At 32.4% G+C, this 16,762-nt stretch overlaps 2 protein-coding genes and 2 long non-coding RNA genes across 8 annotated transcripts in view; 2 read left to right on the top strand and 2 right to left on the bottom strand.

The window, feature by feature from the left end:
• Tinag (tubulointerstitial nephritis antigen) overlaps positions 1-3,008 on the top strand; it is a gene marked incomplete at its 5' end in the record, with an annotated part of 46,627 nt that extends 43,619 nt beyond the window's left edge. The window contains 2 exon segments of the mRNA NM_001123340.1: positions 1,130-1,269; positions 2,258-3,008. Of these exon segments, the coding sequence (NP_001116812.1) occupies positions 1,130-1,269; positions 2,258-2,377 (260 nt within the window). The 3' untranslated portion in view covers positions 2,378-3,008.
• A 296-nt stretch (positions 3,009-3,304) lies between these two features.
• Positions 3,305-9,873, bottom strand: LOC101743487 (uncharacterized). Of its 2 annotated transcripts, XM_062674307.1 has the most exons (6): positions 9,247-9,873; positions 8,959-9,134; positions 8,749-8,862; positions 7,534-7,621; positions 6,533-6,619; positions 3,305-5,813 (listed from the first exon to the last, which is right to left on the bottom strand). In XM_062674307.1, the coding sequence occupies exons 2-6, from the start codon at positions 8,964-8,966 to the stop codon at positions 5,745-5,747; spliced, it is 366 nt and encodes a 121-aa protein (XP_062530291.1). In that variant the 5' UTR covers positions 8,967-9,134; positions 9,247-9,873; the 3' UTR covers positions 3,305-5,744. The 2 variants fall into 2 exon arrangements, with proteins under 2 accessions (XP_062530291.1, XP_004922522.1); XM_004922465.5 differs by lacking the exon at positions 9,247-9,873 and having other exon boundaries at positions 8,959-9,207.
• A 393-nt stretch (positions 9,874-10,266) lies between these two features.
• On the top strand, positions 10,267-12,635 carry LOC134200725 (uncharacterized). Its single transcript, XR_009975765.1, has 2 exons — positions 10,267-11,789; positions 12,276-12,635. It is a non-coding gene; the product is annotated as an uncharacterized LOC134200725 (long non-coding RNA).
• Positions 12,636-14,189: 1,554 nt separating this feature from the next.
• Positions 14,190-16,639, bottom strand: LOC134200726 (uncharacterized). 4 transcript variants are annotated; one of them, XR_009975769.1, is made up of 3 exons: positions 15,996-16,405; positions 15,621-15,867; positions 14,190-15,134 (listed from the first exon to the last, which is right to left on the bottom strand). It is a non-coding gene; the product is annotated as an uncharacterized LOC134200726 (long non-coding RNA). The 4 variants fall into 4 exon arrangements; XR_009975766.1 differs by having other exon boundaries at positions 16,049-16,405; XR_009975767.1 differs by having other exon boundaries at positions 16,195-16,405.
• Between the last annotated feature and the right edge of the window lie 123 nt (positions 16,640-16,762).

Raw genomic sequence — 16,762 nt, 5'->3', positions numbered from 1 at the left:
ACACACAAAATAATTCTACTATAGGTCATAAAATCCCTTAAAAAATATATATTAATATTTATGGAATCGATTTTGTCCGTTGAGCTACAAAGCGAACAGAAGTAATCTGATGATTAATGAACTTCAAGACTTCAGTTACATTACAAGGTCAAGCCTGACGGGATTCGAATTTCGCTATGCTCCACTTTATTGGAAATGTACACAAATAAAAACGTGGCTAGAATCCACAGACTGTACTCATTACCAAAAAGCCTAATACATTTCACATGATTCAAAATAAGTAGACAACAATATTGAAATAAGGCTTCTCTTTATTTAGATAACATCATTTAATGTTTGATAGCGAATTTGTGTCAATTGTGAAAATTACATTTCGCAATCAACTAGTTTTGTTCGTTGACAAAAAGATTAATTAATAAAGGTTGAATTGGAGGTAGGTAGGGGCCCGGTTTCGTCCCTGGCACACATGATGTCCATGAGCATCGGAGACTGACCAACAAAGGGGCTGCATAAGCATCTGCCTTAAGGAAATTCAATTAAAACTATTATTTACTGAGTGAATTATTCTTAAAAACGATGACCACTTTTCAAATTAAATAAGGGAATATCTAGACAATCGTTCACACTTCCGTAGACATTAGGTCACGTAAGAGATTCTTTACCGAAAACGTAAATAAATTCAACGCATGCCATACCACAGCACGCAATGTAACACAAAGCCAAAAGTCGTCTAACTCGCGCGGTCAACGCCTCGCAGTGTCTTGAGTTTGTTATACATTGCCGGTTTACAAGATATTAGGAAATTTCCAAAACTAATTTATTTTACGGGTACTATCAATGAGTACTTTTCAATGTATGTTGTGCATTGTGATATTCTAGTTTTTGGGACGACTCCCCGCTGCACAAACCGAACCCACTTTATCTATTTCTGCTTTAAAGCGATTGTTAATATATAAAGAATCCACTTTATCTCTATACAGCTAAGGTCCAAGTTTCATGTTTCGATGGGCGGCAGAAATTACATTTTCTTCTATGAATTCTTTACTTCTAGTGGACGAGGCGTGTGTATCCCCAGCAGTGGGCATTTTACCAGCGGCTATGGTAATAACAAAACAATCTTCCATTCCAGGTATAATGACGGTGTACCAAGATTTCTTCCACTACCGAGAAGGTATATACCGTCACACCAGGCACGGGGATCAGCTGATGCGCGGCCTCCACAGCGTGAGGATCGTGGGTTGGGGAGAGGACGCCGAAGATAAATATTGGGTAAGTTTATTCATTTATTCGCGGCCCAAGTAAAATTGGACTGTTAGCGAAAATCAAAGATACTACGTATTTGTGAGGTATGACAGCTGAATTCTAGTGTCAATTGTTTATTCATAACAAATAAATAAAAAATCTTTACAAATAATTATATATCCAGAAATACGGTTAATATTTAGGTGCGTTCTAATTTCGCACTAGATAGAGAAGCCATTATATTTAGTAATTAATTGAGTCACATGCTCAAAGAACTCGTATTGTTTGGAAAGGATAGAGCATACTCTCCTAGAATCATACCGTATTGCATTCATTGTATACTTTGGTTTTTATGAACGATTATACAGGTACCATCGATACAAATGAGATCTTAATTTTTTGATGTGAAACATCCATAGCCGCTCGTAAAACCGATTTCTGGCATGGCGACGCATGCCGTGGCGACACGTCGCCATGCGCTATCGACTGTGCGATTCTCTCCCACTCGATCCAGCGTTAAGCCTTCTCTCTCGCTACACTGAGCTCGGATACCTATAGTGTATACTCCGTAGTGCATACAGTGTTGTTTACTACAGTACACATTACCTGTATTTTACTTGAAAACAAATTATTTTTTCGTAATATTTTATTTTATCATTATGACATATTTAGTTCCTATCACTATCTGTTCTTTTCTGCATATTACTTTTACAAAATAATGTCGATGTTTCACATCTGCCAGGCGTCCGTGACGGCTCACATTTTTTTTTTATTGCTCCGATGGATGAGTGAGCTCACAGCCCACCTAAGTAGTTACCCGAGTCCATAGACACCTACAACGTAAATGCCGCCACCCACCTCGGGACATGAGTTCTAAGGTCTCAGTTTTGACAGAACAACGGCTGCCCCACCTTTCAAACCGAAACGCATGCTTCACGGCAGAAATAGGCAGGGCGGTGGTACCCACCCGCGCGGACTCACAAGAAGTCCTACCACTAGTTATATCTATCCGCAGATCGTGGCCAACAGCTGGGGAACGTCGTGGGGCGAGAAGGGTTATTTCCGCATTGCCCGCGGCCACAGCGGCACCGGCATTGAGTCCTCTGTACTCACCGTCCTCCCTTACGTGAGCTAACCTGATGAAACACCCAATCACATGATAACACTATTGTGTTATCACTAAAAATCCACATTCGTTTCGTCTTGAGTTGTACCAAGGGTTTGACTGGCAACACTAGTTGTCAAAAACTTAGGTTATAATAAAAAAAAAAAATTGTGAAATGAAAAAAACTTTTGAATCTCTGCAAAGTTTTGATTACTTTTAATCTAATACAAAACATTTTTTTTTACCTACTTTAATAAATATTGATGTAGTCTGGATTTTAAAACGTTTAAAGCACAAGACAAGATAGTAAAAGTTTCGTATTAATTATCCATTCTCACCCCATCCATTGATACAATGAAGGAATTTTTTTTATAACGAATTAACTGCTTCTCATTTATAAAAAAGTATTTTCTTTAACGAACTATTAAGTAACTAAAGAAAAAACAGTTTTTTCAACAAAAAAATGTTTTTCCAAAATATCCCTAATATTTATATAAAATATTAATTGCATACAATTGTTATTATTATATAGCTGTATTTATTTGTCATTTTATTGTAAACTTATCAATAAACTTTATAATTTGTTCTGACATCATTATTCAAGGAAACCCAATGAAAATGTGGATATTTGAAGTTTATCATTGAAAAAATAACAATATAGAAATTAAAAAAAATATGAAACTACTGTGAGTTAAAGAATTAAAACGAAATAAAAGAAATATCGAGTGACTAAATCCTTGGTGTATCAAAAAAAATATATAAACCTTAAATATGTACATGCGATCTCGGATCACTTAGATGTGATGTAAGTACATAAATATATGTTATTAACTTTTAGCTGTCTTCAAAATTATAGAAGGATATTTTTCGATTTGAGGTACCTTTTGAACGTGTGTATTTGACGTGAAGAAACTTTAATATTATATAAGCCTATTTCAGGTGTAAGGAAACAATATGAACATGAAAATACATTTATTTACTATAGAAAAATCCAAAATATTCAACTGATTTATGAACATGTAATGTACTTACTAAAACAAACTTTTACTAGTTGCCTTACATTAAGATAGACTTGAACTGGGTGTGCTACAGAAAATGCCAGATTTAATGATTATAAATAAATTTGGATATCTGAAGACAAATGAACAAACACACCAAAGAGACTGAGACTATTATTTATTATTTTGAATTGTAAAATAAAATAAAACTTTTCTGTACTTAGTCTCTTGTAATAAAGTTTTGTGCCATTTTAGGTAACTTCCGATTTCTCAGTTGGATATTAAAATTTAAGGTAAATATATTACATGCGTTTAGTTCATTTGTCTGTCTGTATCAGCTATCAAACATAAAACTAGTCTTAGAATCCTCTTGACTGTTCCAATAGGTAACAAAAAATTGTGTAAGTGTTAGCTAAATGTTTGCAACACTTGATTATTGATCACTATAAAGTTGCCATCAGCAAAAATGTATGAAAAATGCATCAAGAACTTTTGAGAATATTTTCAATACATCAATAAAATTGGAACAGAACATAAGTCAAATATCTTTACTAAAACATAACAATAAATTTATAAAATAGATTAAGTTCACAACTTATTAACAATGGTACAATTATTAGTACCTTTTAAAGATATATTATGTCTTCTATATTATCTCATTAAAATATTTTTTATATTAGATTTTACACTTAGTGTATTACAAAAGGTTAAGTTATTTGAAAACATTAATAAAAAAGAGCCTACGTGATTTATTATCTTCATGATGACAAGTATAATGTATTAAGAGCATATAATTTCAAGTATTGGTGATTATGGTTTTATTTACACAGATAACATTCAAAGTAACTCTAAAAGAAATTAACGCAACAGATATTACAAGAGTGTATTATTATTTTTTATACATACTTTCATCTACTTGTGTTTTCAAATCACAGCAATAAGGAATGTTGAGGTTTGTAATGGATGTCACATTTTCGGAGCTGTTTAGAATGGACGAAAAACAACTCTCACTTATTCTATTATTCACGAGAACATTGCAATCATGTGAACTAGATTTTCTATTATTTTTGATGACAAATTTATTTTATTTTATGTTTAAACAACTCTAAAATCCTCATCTTTATTTAGCTACCTACACTAAGAATGAGTAGATAGCCGGTCTAAACGAAGCCATTTAGTAAAACCTATGTATATGAATATCACAGAGTGAAGAATAAATTCTGCAGGGCAGACTACATTAATTTTTTCAAAAGCTTTTCTCTTGCTTATTTGCATTAGGTTATTAATATTTAGGTAAGTCCATATAATTTCACAAAGGCACGTTGTAATGCGTGTGAATAGTCCACGTCTCAATTGTTATACATGAGACATTCATATAATGGAACATAACAACTTGAAGTCTTAAATCATGTTAAATTAAAACAGTGATTGGCAACACCAACATTTGAATCTATAATTGTTAAATTTTGTAGATTGTTGATTTCTAATCGAACTGTACAACTCGTTTATTTTTGTACAAAAATAGTTACTACATTGTTTAAAAATTTTACAACTTAATTTTCAATATTAAAAGCTAAAATTGTGAATAGAAATAATTATTTTTGTATACTTCGCTTATATAGTATGATTAGTGTACGTATAAGTATTAAATAAAGTTACATGATTATAAAATAATTTTTCATTTTTTATTTCTGTAACAGATTCGTAAATGCCACAATGAAAATAAAAAGGACCAACACTGTGATTGAGAGAACAGAGTTATTATGTTGAATGCTGCATGGTCTTACTAACACTCATAGTGTGGCTCCTTTGGAATGGAATCATCAACTCCCTAAAATTCCATTTTATTACTGTATGGTGTAAATTTAAATATTTATAACATCGAGGAGTGAAAGGCTTTAAGTAAGGTTTTTACAACTTTATCCGTTTAAAGTTTAAAGTTTAAAATTTGAAAAAAATATAACTTCTTCAACTATTTGAATATGGTAAACATAATTGAATTTCAATTAAAAACCATCGAACTATAAAATGATAAATGTCGCATATTAAGTGAAATGTTGCTTAAACCAAATTGCCTTTCACAACTCCGACATGTTATTCCTTAGCGCCAGAATTAGCGCCAAAACGAATTAAGTGCCTTCGAATAAAAAGGGCTCCAGCCAATGGCATGATTATATTATAGCTTATATCCTTATATCTCGAGGTGGGTGGCGCATTTACGTTGTAGATGTCTATGGGCTCCAGTAACCACTTAACACCAGGTGGGCTGTGAGCTCGTCTATCCATCTAAGCAATAAAAATAAAATGTTTGCATAAAAAATGTTTGCATTAATTACTGCACAGGGTAGCACTCACTTATTTATTTATAGGACACTTTGTTACCGTCACTTGTATAAGATTTAATTACTTGTATGTTTACTGATAGCAGCTCTAGTGTTAGCTGCCTTTTCTACATTGGCTGCCCTGACCTGAAAATTAGACATATTAATTTTTTTGCGTAAATTAGAAGATACATTCATGGCATGGTTGAAGTCACCATTATAGTAATTTATATTTTGTGATTCGACAAGTTTGAGGTTTGGCCAAATACTCATATATTTTTTTATTGCTTAGATGTGTGGACGAGCTCACAGCCCACCTGGTGTTAAGTGGTTACTGGAGCCCATAGACATCTACAACGTAAATGCGCCACACACCTTGAGATATAGTTCTAAGATCTCAGTATAGTCACAACGGCTGCCCCACCCTTCAAACCAAAACGCATTACTGCTTCACGGCAGAAATAGGCGGGGCGGTAGTACCTACCCGTGCGGACTCACAAGAGGTCCTACCACCAGTAAAACCATTTTTAATGCAATAGACAATGAAACAGATATTTTAGTAAACGATGCGATTTTGGTACATCGTATTACAGAGGAATTTATATGAAGAATGCATGTAGACTTGTAACTTTAGTAGCTTTAAGGGGCTCTATCAATAAGCATTATGCTAATATGTAAAGTTAAATTTTATAAGCACCTGCACCATAATGTGTTTGTTCAAATATAGCATATTCCATACAAACCCCATTTTGCAGCAGTTTCAATGGCGTATTATTGTCATCCAAAAAACTTTTCCAGAGTGAAGATACAAACCAAGCAATAGCCATTATGCACGTTATGACCATATTTAAAAAAAAATGACAAACCTGTAACGATTGCACTCTTTTATGTAGTACCATCATTGAATTCGATATGGTTAATAGTTTTTCTCTGTTTGTTGCAATATCGGCTAACTGAAAGTAGAAATGATCTAATATTATGTAATTAAATTAATTTTTATTGTGTGAATATAATTATTACACATTTTCTGGTGAACTATAATATTGATAAAATATAAAACTGGAACATAATTATAATGATTTTTCCATAAAATGCCAATATTCAGCTAATCAAACAGTAAAAAAGATAAATGTGAACTAATGCCAAAGAATTTATTTATCCAGAAGAATCCATGTTATTATTTTTAAGGACTTCATGTTCATTTGTTTCTGTAAAATTAGAAAATAAAATTAGTAAAATTAGATGCATGATGGGTTAACCATTATACAACAGAATTAAGAATTTGAAACTCACATCCACAGGTGGTTAATGGGATTCACATTGTGATGTAAATGGGTTCCAATAACTAACACCTTTTTTTTTCATACTTAAACGGATAGCCTTGAGAGGTTATTTCAGCGTAACCTTAACAAGTAGGTGAGCTCACAAGGTTTAAACCTGATGACGTTGCTTACACGAACCCCAGCAAGAGCCGTGCTTCGCAGAATCTACCACCAGATCGGAAACGCGACCCACTGAGAAGATCCGGCGAGAAGCTCACTGGGCTGTGTCTGTAGGTTAATTTACGATGACCAGTGCTTGAAGTACCTAAAAGCTAGGCACCTCGTAGGAGGTTCGGCCCTCGGCCGGAAAAAAAAAAAAAAACAACCTAAAAGCTCCGTTAGTATAGGGAGAATCCGAAATCAGTGTTTTGGGCGACGTCAACTGCTTTCCATTCTGTCCGCTGGATCGGGAATGTAGTTACCAGCGGCCATGATGAGAGGGTTCTTGTGTCGTGCCGGGTTTTCGAAGTGGGCATAACACCAGGTAACCTCATTTACATTTATGCAATTAAAAAAACCAGTGGTCAATGTTATGAAAAACTAACCATTGCATCCAGCATTGCATCATTCTGTATATCTTCTAGCTTTTGCCTCTCAAATTTTATTGTGTTGTGTATAGCATCTTGCTTTTCCCTGAAATCATAGGTTTTTAAGAAAAAAATACACATTGTACTATTAAAGGAGCCAATTGCTGGCCTCACTCCAACATCTAAAAATTACAACTTGTATAATTTCTATATAATCGAGAAATATATCTCATATCTGAAGATTCTTTTCGTAAGCCTGTTCACCATCAATGCGATAAATAAATGAATAAATCATTGTGGTTTTTTTAGTCAGGCAGACGGCAGAAGTGAGCTGGCTGCTAATACTTGCCAGTACGAGTCAATAACACACCCCATTAGTGTAGTTAGTTTTGTAGATGTAAAGTATAGGTTTAGAAAAAAAAATACACAAATCCTAAGTGTAGGTTGCATTTTGTTAAAAAGATTTCAGTTTTAATTGCTTGTGTGCTAGAGGAAATTGATTTTAAACAGTTATAAGAAACAAATAGAATTAATATAGTTAATAAGTAATTTAAAATTTACAATTAATAATTTATAAGCAAGATAGGGTATCGAAATTAATATAAGATATGGGTCATTTCAATGCAAAAATCAGTTACCAAGGAATCTCCGACAGAGAAACAGTTGTTAGGAAACTACCAAGATACTAGTGTTACTAGTACAAAAAGTTACCAGTGAAACCTCTCTACAATAGCCAAAATCCATTAAAACAGCCATTTTCTACCAGCACAAAAATAGACAGCAGAATTATTACAAGACTCAGAAACAGCCATACAGACCAGGTTGTGTAAAATTCAGCTTGTATATAACTAATTATAAGTAACTAGTTAACTTGCATATCATTGGTACATTTTAATTCCACTACTCGTTACCTAAAATGTATTTTCTATGATATGCTTTGAAAGCTGTATATTGTGGTGGTTTTGAAAATCAAGCAAGATGCAGGTTTTTTTTGCTGTAGCTAACCTCACAGCCCAATTGCCTTTAAGTGTTTACTTTGAGACATCAGATAAATGATGTCTTATGTGAACATAATTGCATCAAGTCTGGAGTTGTGGGAATGCTGATACCAATCCACGGGGTAGGTTTTAAATGTATCCTACCATGATGGTGTTTGGTAATCAAAATGTACAAGTAAAATAATCAGGGTTTATCTCTTGGTCGCCGTTTACAACACCCACAGCTGGTACTTACGTTAATTCCTTCAAATGAGTGTTTATTGTTGTCAATGGTGGTTCGTACAACTCCAAAATACCTTTGGCCAGTAAGTTACAAGTCTTCGCGTCATTCAAATCTGCTTTCTCGGTACTTAAAAATAAATAAAGTATTAAAAACGATACGAAGTACGTACGATCAGCTTCATCGATTGTCTCAGTGTGCTATTTCAAAACAAATGTTTCTTACTTTTCCATTGTGTTCCTATCTATAGTCGGATTTTTAATTAAACGAAGCCAGCTGACAGTAGCTAATGTCACTTTGTGAAATAATGTTGCTATATTTAAAGTAATAGTGATGCGTTCAGTTCTCGTTCAATCACATAAATGAACAATGAGTGTGAAGAGTTAATCATTAATTTCAAACTATAAAAGAATATTATTTATATTTTACAATAAAATTGTATTAAAGTGATCCAATATAATAATATGTTACTAGTAGTATGTAACTACAATCAGTTTTTTTTATTTTCATTACCTGTGTACCTATAATTGTTATATTTTATACATCTATAGTTTCAACTATATGATGCATTGGAAATAGGACAGTCTTACAAGCTTCCTCGCAATGTTTTTCTTAATGTTTAAAACACTCGGTATTCAGTACTGGTAGATACCATAGGAACATAATGTTTCGTCGAAAACTCGTTGGTATGTACAAAGCACGGCTAAAATTCGAACCCCGTGCCCGATATCGGCAGTTCGGCACACTAACTATTCACTAGACAATCGAGGCAATTTCATTAATTCAGGAGTTTTTTCAATCGTTCACTTTGTCACAACACTATTTTTATTTCATCAAAAACTGACAACACAGTAAACGTCAGTTTACTTCGTCTAATAAAAAATCCGACTATAGTTAGTATGTCTTCTTTAGACATGTGTAAGTAATGCGAGTGATATTACTCGGGTAATATTACTCTACGATGTAATGCAACATCACACATTACGCGAAGGAAACAAACATCACACTATCACCCAACATGTTTCTTTCTTTGTCGTGTAATGTTGCTTAATACACGAACGGAACCGAGCGAGCGAGACAGACCGATCGACGCAAAATAAATGAGCAAGCGACATGGAATTATTCCTAAAGATTTTGAACCGTATGTCCTGGCCGCTAGGTACATTTTTATACCTATGGTACGTCTGAATTTTAATATAGGTATTTGTGTTTATATTTTTCATGCGGCCAGCCGGTAGCTCCCCGCAAGTACTTACCTAATTTTTTATTCGCAACTTTTGTAAAATCGCTAGTCGCTCGTAATTGTTTAGTAATATTTCATATTAATTTTTGTGTTTGATTTGAATTACTTAAGCACTTGTTTGAAGATAGTTTTATTATTTGTTTTAATGCGTGTTTAATAAGTGAAAGAAATAACGGCGTCTAAATGAAAGTACAGTCCTCCTTGGATGCACTTTGAGGATATCGCGCCGAAACAATGCATCTACTGCTCTCGTATATTAACATTATTGTCGAGCACAATTTGCAGTCTAAGTCGCCATATGAAATCCGTTCATCCCACAATAAATTATATTAAGTAAAAAATAAAATTATTATATTATTAAGTAAGTCAATCTGTCAAGTAATATAACAGTGTATTACAATACAAAGTTCATACTTTGTATTGTAATACACTACTGTAATGACACACCCGAATCATTACCTAAGTGATGTGTTTATACACATCACTTAGGTAATGATTGATGAAAACATTACACATCACTCTTAACATTACTCGGTGCGTTCAATAGATACTGTGACGACGAATACATTGTATCTATACACCCGAATCATTACCTAAGTGATGTGTTTATACACATCACTTTGAACGCACCGAGTAATGTTAAGAGTGATGTGTAATGTTTTCGAGTAATATCACCTATCTGTAAAAGTGATGTCATATCACATTACATTGGGAAGTGATGTTTTGCGCAAGTCTAGTCTTCTTTAGTATTTATGTTCTTTAATCAGAAAGATACTTATTATTATTTATTAACATCATAGATATGGGGTGAATGAAGTTAGCCCCTCAAAAAAAATTTTTTTTCCTATTTTCTACTTATTTTCTATTAATTCGTTTGTTCATCATTTGTTCTTGATTGTTCATTGTTAATAATTGTTTGTTCCCCATTTATTTATTTTAAAAAAAATATTAAAAATATATCTAAAAGTTAGCCCCTCGATTGTAATTTTTAATATTTTTTCGTCCTTAATTACTCGTAAATATTCATTTTCGATTGTTCTTATATAAAATACGTTTGTTCTCTTTCGAAATTACTCATTTTTTGTTTAATTAATTGTATTAGTTGAATAAATGTATACAAAATATGTGTACTGCGCATGCCATAAGTGTATAATCTATGGCGCATGCGTCAACTATAATGCCTAAACTTTCTACGCGGTTTTAATAGTGAAAAAAAAACAATTATAAATCCTGAAGGATCAATTAATTGGTATACAGTTTAATTAAAAAATAAATAAATAAAATAATGTGCATTCGCGTAAAGTTAGCCCAAATACATTTTTTCCATCCTCCTATATACCTATCGCTATGAAGGTATAAAAAAGATAGGTTAAGAGTTCACATAGGTAATATAAACAAATAAGTAAATATGTTCATTATTTATCTTTCAAGAGATAATGTAGGTATACATTATAATAACATTTTGACACAGTCGAAATTATATTCCTAACATTAGTAAAATAACATTTTAATATTTTTTTTATAGGTTATGTATTGAAATTGTTGGAAAATTATTTCATGTTTTAGCTGGAAAACTACATGGAGAATTATATGCAATACAAGATAATGAGCTCCATTAAATGAATTCGAATGAAACCAAACTGTTTACCATCCAAATTCGATTGTCGGGCAGATAGAAAACGAAAATTCACTCATAGTGAACCTCGGCCTGCATTTGTGAAACGGCAAAGACTCACTATTATCAAGGAAATTGAAGAGACGACTAAAAATGAGATGTGTCGTATTATTATACCTTTGCCATCTTGTAGTCAAGGTAGGTGTAACTGTCAATAATTAGTTACACTCACAGATCTCCTAATCAAATAACAATATCAGAAAAAATGAGAATAGTTAGTTAGTTAGTGGAAGTAGCCAAAATGGGCAAGTGGATCTCAGTTCCTATTACATAAGGTACTAGGAAGTTTGTGAAAATGAAAATTTATCACAGTGTAATATCACTTACGTACTTTAACAGTGAAGGAAAACATTGTGATGAAACCTGCACACCTAAATGTTCTTAGGATTTTCTTAGTTGTGTAATCCACCAACCAGCACTAGGCCAGCGTGGTGGACTAAGGCCTAAAAACCCTCTCAATGGTAGTGAAGGCCAGTGTCCAGCAAGGGGATATATTATATGGGCTGATGATGATGACTAGGAAGTTAAATACTACTACTACTACTACTACGACAGTACACATATAATCCTATATATTTACAAACTATACGTTTGTTGGAAATTGCTAACATTTCATATTTCCAGATGTCCAGCCACTTGAAAATAGGTGTAGTAATGACAAAGCTATCCAAGTAGCTCCAGCACAGGAACACAAAGGCAAGGCAAGTGTGTATTGCCACATCACCCCTTAATATATCTGAAGCAAGTATAAGTAAACAATCAGAACCAGCAAAAAAAAAAACTGTTGTTCCTGAGGACAAATTTTACAGTGATGAGTCAAATGCACCAGCAACAGAAGGATCAACTGTTGACTATGGGTTATAGAAGAAGAAGATTAATTCATATTTATTTAAATTAATATTAATGAATATTAATTTAAATTATCGTGCAAAATTCGTGGTCAAAACATATGTGTATTTCATAAATAAATATTCATTCTCAGTATTAATGTTGTTTTAATCATCGATTGAAAAATTGGTTCTTAATGAATTTAGTTTAGAATTTAGAAGTCGTCGTGGCCTAAAGGATAAGACGCCCGGTGCATTCGTATGTAGCGATGCACCGGTGTTCGAATCCCGCAGGCGGGTACCAATTTTTCTAATGAAATACGTACTCAACAAATGTTCACGATTGACTTCCACGGTGAAGGAATAACATCGTGTAATAAAAACCAAACCCGCAAAATTATAATTTGCGTAATCACTGGTGGTAGGACCTCTTGTGAGTCCGCACGGGTAGGTACCACCACCCCGCCTATTTCCGCCGTGAAGCAGTAATGCGTTTCGGTTCGAAGGGTGGGGTAGCCGTTGTAACTATACTGAGACCTTATAACTTATATCTCGAGGTGGGTGGCGCATTTACGTTGTAGATGTCTATGGGCTCCAGTAACCACTTAACACCAGGTGGGCTGTGAGCTCGTCCATCCATCTAAGCAATAAAAAAAAATAAAAAAAAAAAAAAAGTTGGAGCTAAATGCTGCTTGGAGCTTAATACTTTCGAATAACATAAACACGTGACTAAGCATAAACATATTTTTTAGGTAAATACTTTATTTAGCTTTGCTGGATTTATCCAAGATTTCGACATACCAAAATTTCATACAGGAACGACAGATAGATAGCTATCTGATTGAATACCCTTGTAGAATTGAGCTTCGAAGAAAAGTTTATTCTTATTCTTTATTAGACTTTATTCTAGTTGCAGTGTCGGTTAGAGAAGCTTGCACAGATACTGCATGGAATAAATAGTCATTATAATTATAAAATATATTTCTGTTTACATACCATACAATTTTCATAGTTCAAATATGAATTTGGATTGATATGAATTTATTTCGATTATCAAAATAATTTGTATTAAACATTTATATTTCCTCAAAATTTCTATTTTTATAATAATGACTGTGACCACCCCATAAATCACAAAATTAAAAATATTAAAGATAACTTATTTTTAAATCATATATTAAAAATTATAAACAGATCGCGAATTAAAATATTATATTATGCCTATCATTCTTAAATAATTCAGTAATGAATTTTCGCATCGCCGCGCCGTATATAATTAATATGAATAATAGGGTATTGCCCACTGTGCTAAAAAAAACATAAATTATGTTTTTTTGATAGATCTACAAACAAGCAAGTGAGTAATGCTGTTTCCATAAATAAAAAGGCAAAAAAAAATTAAAGAAAGATATTATGCACAAGTTCAAATGCATATGTATTGTGCTAAAAGTAAAACTTGTTACTTTTGTGTAGCATCCAGCAACTTTGAAAAAACTAATCAGGTCACTATAATTAGTAGGTATTGATTTTGATTCCGAGTAAGTTGCACAGTTGTTAGATAATGTAGTTTCTTTTTGGAAGAATAACAATTTTCTAATCTTACACAAAAATGTAATGTTAAATATTTAAAAAAAACTTTATACCTATTTTCCTTTTAGGGAGTACAAAATATTGATGTGTACAAAGTGAATGTGATTTAATAAAAATAATATTTCAATTTAAATTATGTTTTATTAAAAATTATTCTTAACATACAGGTACAAAGGTTACATAACATTAATATTTATTCCTTTTCATATATATAAGCCCATATTTAGCACATTTGTGGAAAACAGAATCAAAATAATAATGAGTTGCTAGCCATAGAAGACCAGCATAAGTCTTATTAAAATCTGTTCAGTAGTTTTTGAATGAAGAGTGAAAATACTTACAAAACTTCCTATTTATAAGTAAGGATTACTTATTTAATTAAAGAGTTTTGTAGGTGGCAAACTATCTAAAAACTTTCTATTTTCCACCAAGTTGACATCAATTATCCTTCCTGCATATATATTTATTGTATTGTTTTTTTTATAGTCTAACAAGGGATGATATTACATTTGCAATTTCTGGGAGTTTGTTGAAAAATATATTGCTTGCTTGACTTACAGATAAATCGAAATCATCAGCCAATTGAGAGAATGTTCTATTTAATGTTATTCTCATCAGACATAATATAATATTTTGTTCAGAAACATTTGTATGTTTCTCAATCAAGCCTATTATGAAACATAATTCTTGTGGAATACCAATATATAAACATTGTTTATTTTTCACTTTAGATAAAGTTGTTAACACATTCATTTTTTCAATTTTTTAGTCTTCTTGAGAGCTATAGTCTGAAGTGCACAAGTCTTTGATGGAGTGGAGATATAGAGAGATAACTCATAGTCAACAGTTGATCCTTCTGTTGCTGGTGCATTTGACTCATCACTGTCAAATTTGTCCTCAGGAACAACAGTTTTTTTTTTGCTGGTTCTGATTGTTTACTTATACTTGCTTCAGATATATTAAGGGGTGATGTGGCAATACACACTTGCCTTGCCTTTGTGTTCCTGTGCTGGAGCTACTTGGATAGCTTTGTCATTACTACACCTATTTTCAAGTGGCTGGACATCTGGAAATATGAAATAATGTTAGCAATTTCCAACAAACGTATAGTTTGTAAATATATAGGATTATATGTGTACTGTCGTAGTAGTAGTAGTAGTATTTAACTTCCTAGTCATCATCATCAGACCATATAATATATCCCCTTGCTAGACACTGGCCTTCACTACCATTGAGAGGGTTTTTAGGCCTTAGTCCACCACGCTGGCCTAGTGCTGGTTGGTGGATTACACACCTAAGAAAATCCTAAGAACATTTAGGTGTGCAGGTTTCATCACAATGTTTTCCTTCACTGTTAAAGTAAGTAAGTGATATTACACTGTGATAAATTTTCATTTTCACAAACTTCCTAGTACCTTATGTAATAGGAACTGAGATCCACTTGCCCATTTTGGCTACTTCCACTAACTAACTAACTATTCTCATTTTTTCTGATATTGTTATTTGATTAGGAGATCTGTGAGTGTAACTAATTATTGACAGTTACACCTACCTTGACTACAAGATGGCAAAGGTATAATAATACGACACATCTCATTTTTAGTCGTCTCTTCAATTTCCTTGATAATAGTGAGTCTTTGCCGTTTCACAAATGCAGGCCGAGGTTCACTATGAGTGAATTTTCGTTTTCTATCTGCCCGACAATCGAATTTGGATGGTAAACAGTTTGGTTTCATTCGAATTCATTTGATGGAGCTCATTATCTTGTATTGCATATAATTCTCCATGTAGTTTTCCAGCTAAAACATGAAATAATTTTCCAACAATTTCAATACATAACCTATAAAAAAAATATTAAAATGTTATTTTACTAATGTTAGGAATATAATTTCGACTGTGTCAAAATGTTATTATAATGTATACCTACATTATCTCTTGAAAGATAAATAATGAACATATTTACTTATTTGTTTATATTACCTATGTGAACTCTTAAACCTATCTTTTTTATACCTTCATAGCGATAGGTATATAGGAGGATGGAAAAAATGTATTTGGTCTAACTTTACGCGAATGCACATTATTTTATTTATTTTGTTTTTAATTTTTTTAATTAAACTGTATACCAATTAATTGATCCTTCAGGATTTATAATGGTTTTTTTTTTCACGATTAAAACCGCGTAGAAAGTTTAGGCATTATAGTTGACGCATGCGCCATAGATTATACACTTATGGCATGCGCAGTACACATATTTTGTATACATTTATTCAACTAATACAATTAATTAAACAAAAAATGAGTAATTTCGAAAGAGAACAAACGTATTTTATATAAGAACAATCGAAAATGAATATTTACGAGTAATTAAGGACGAAAAAATATTAAAAATTGCAATCGAGGGGCTAACTTTTAGAAATATTTTTAATATTTTTTTAAAAATAAATAAATGGGGAACAAACAGTTATTAACAGTGAACAATCAAGAACAAATGATGAACAAACGAATTAATAGAAAATAAGTAGAAAACAGGAAAAAAAATTTTTTTTGAGGGGCTAACTTCATTCACCCTAAAAACTTATAGGTAAAAAATGTAAACGTCTAGATGAGTTTTTTTATGGGATTTTATGACCTGGTAACTAAGACTTTTAGGTGAAGTCTTATTTTAATTTGAATTAAAACTTTTATATATAT

The sequence above is a fragment of the Bombyx mori genome, chromosome 20 (assembly GCF_030269925.1).
Source record: "Bombyx mori chromosome 20, ASM3026992v2".
In the NCBI taxonomy this organism is placed as follows: domain Eukaryota; kingdom Metazoa; phylum Arthropoda; class Insecta; order Lepidoptera; family Bombycidae; genus Bombyx; species Bombyx mori.
This window is presented reverse-complemented; position numbering and strand designations above follow the sequence as displayed.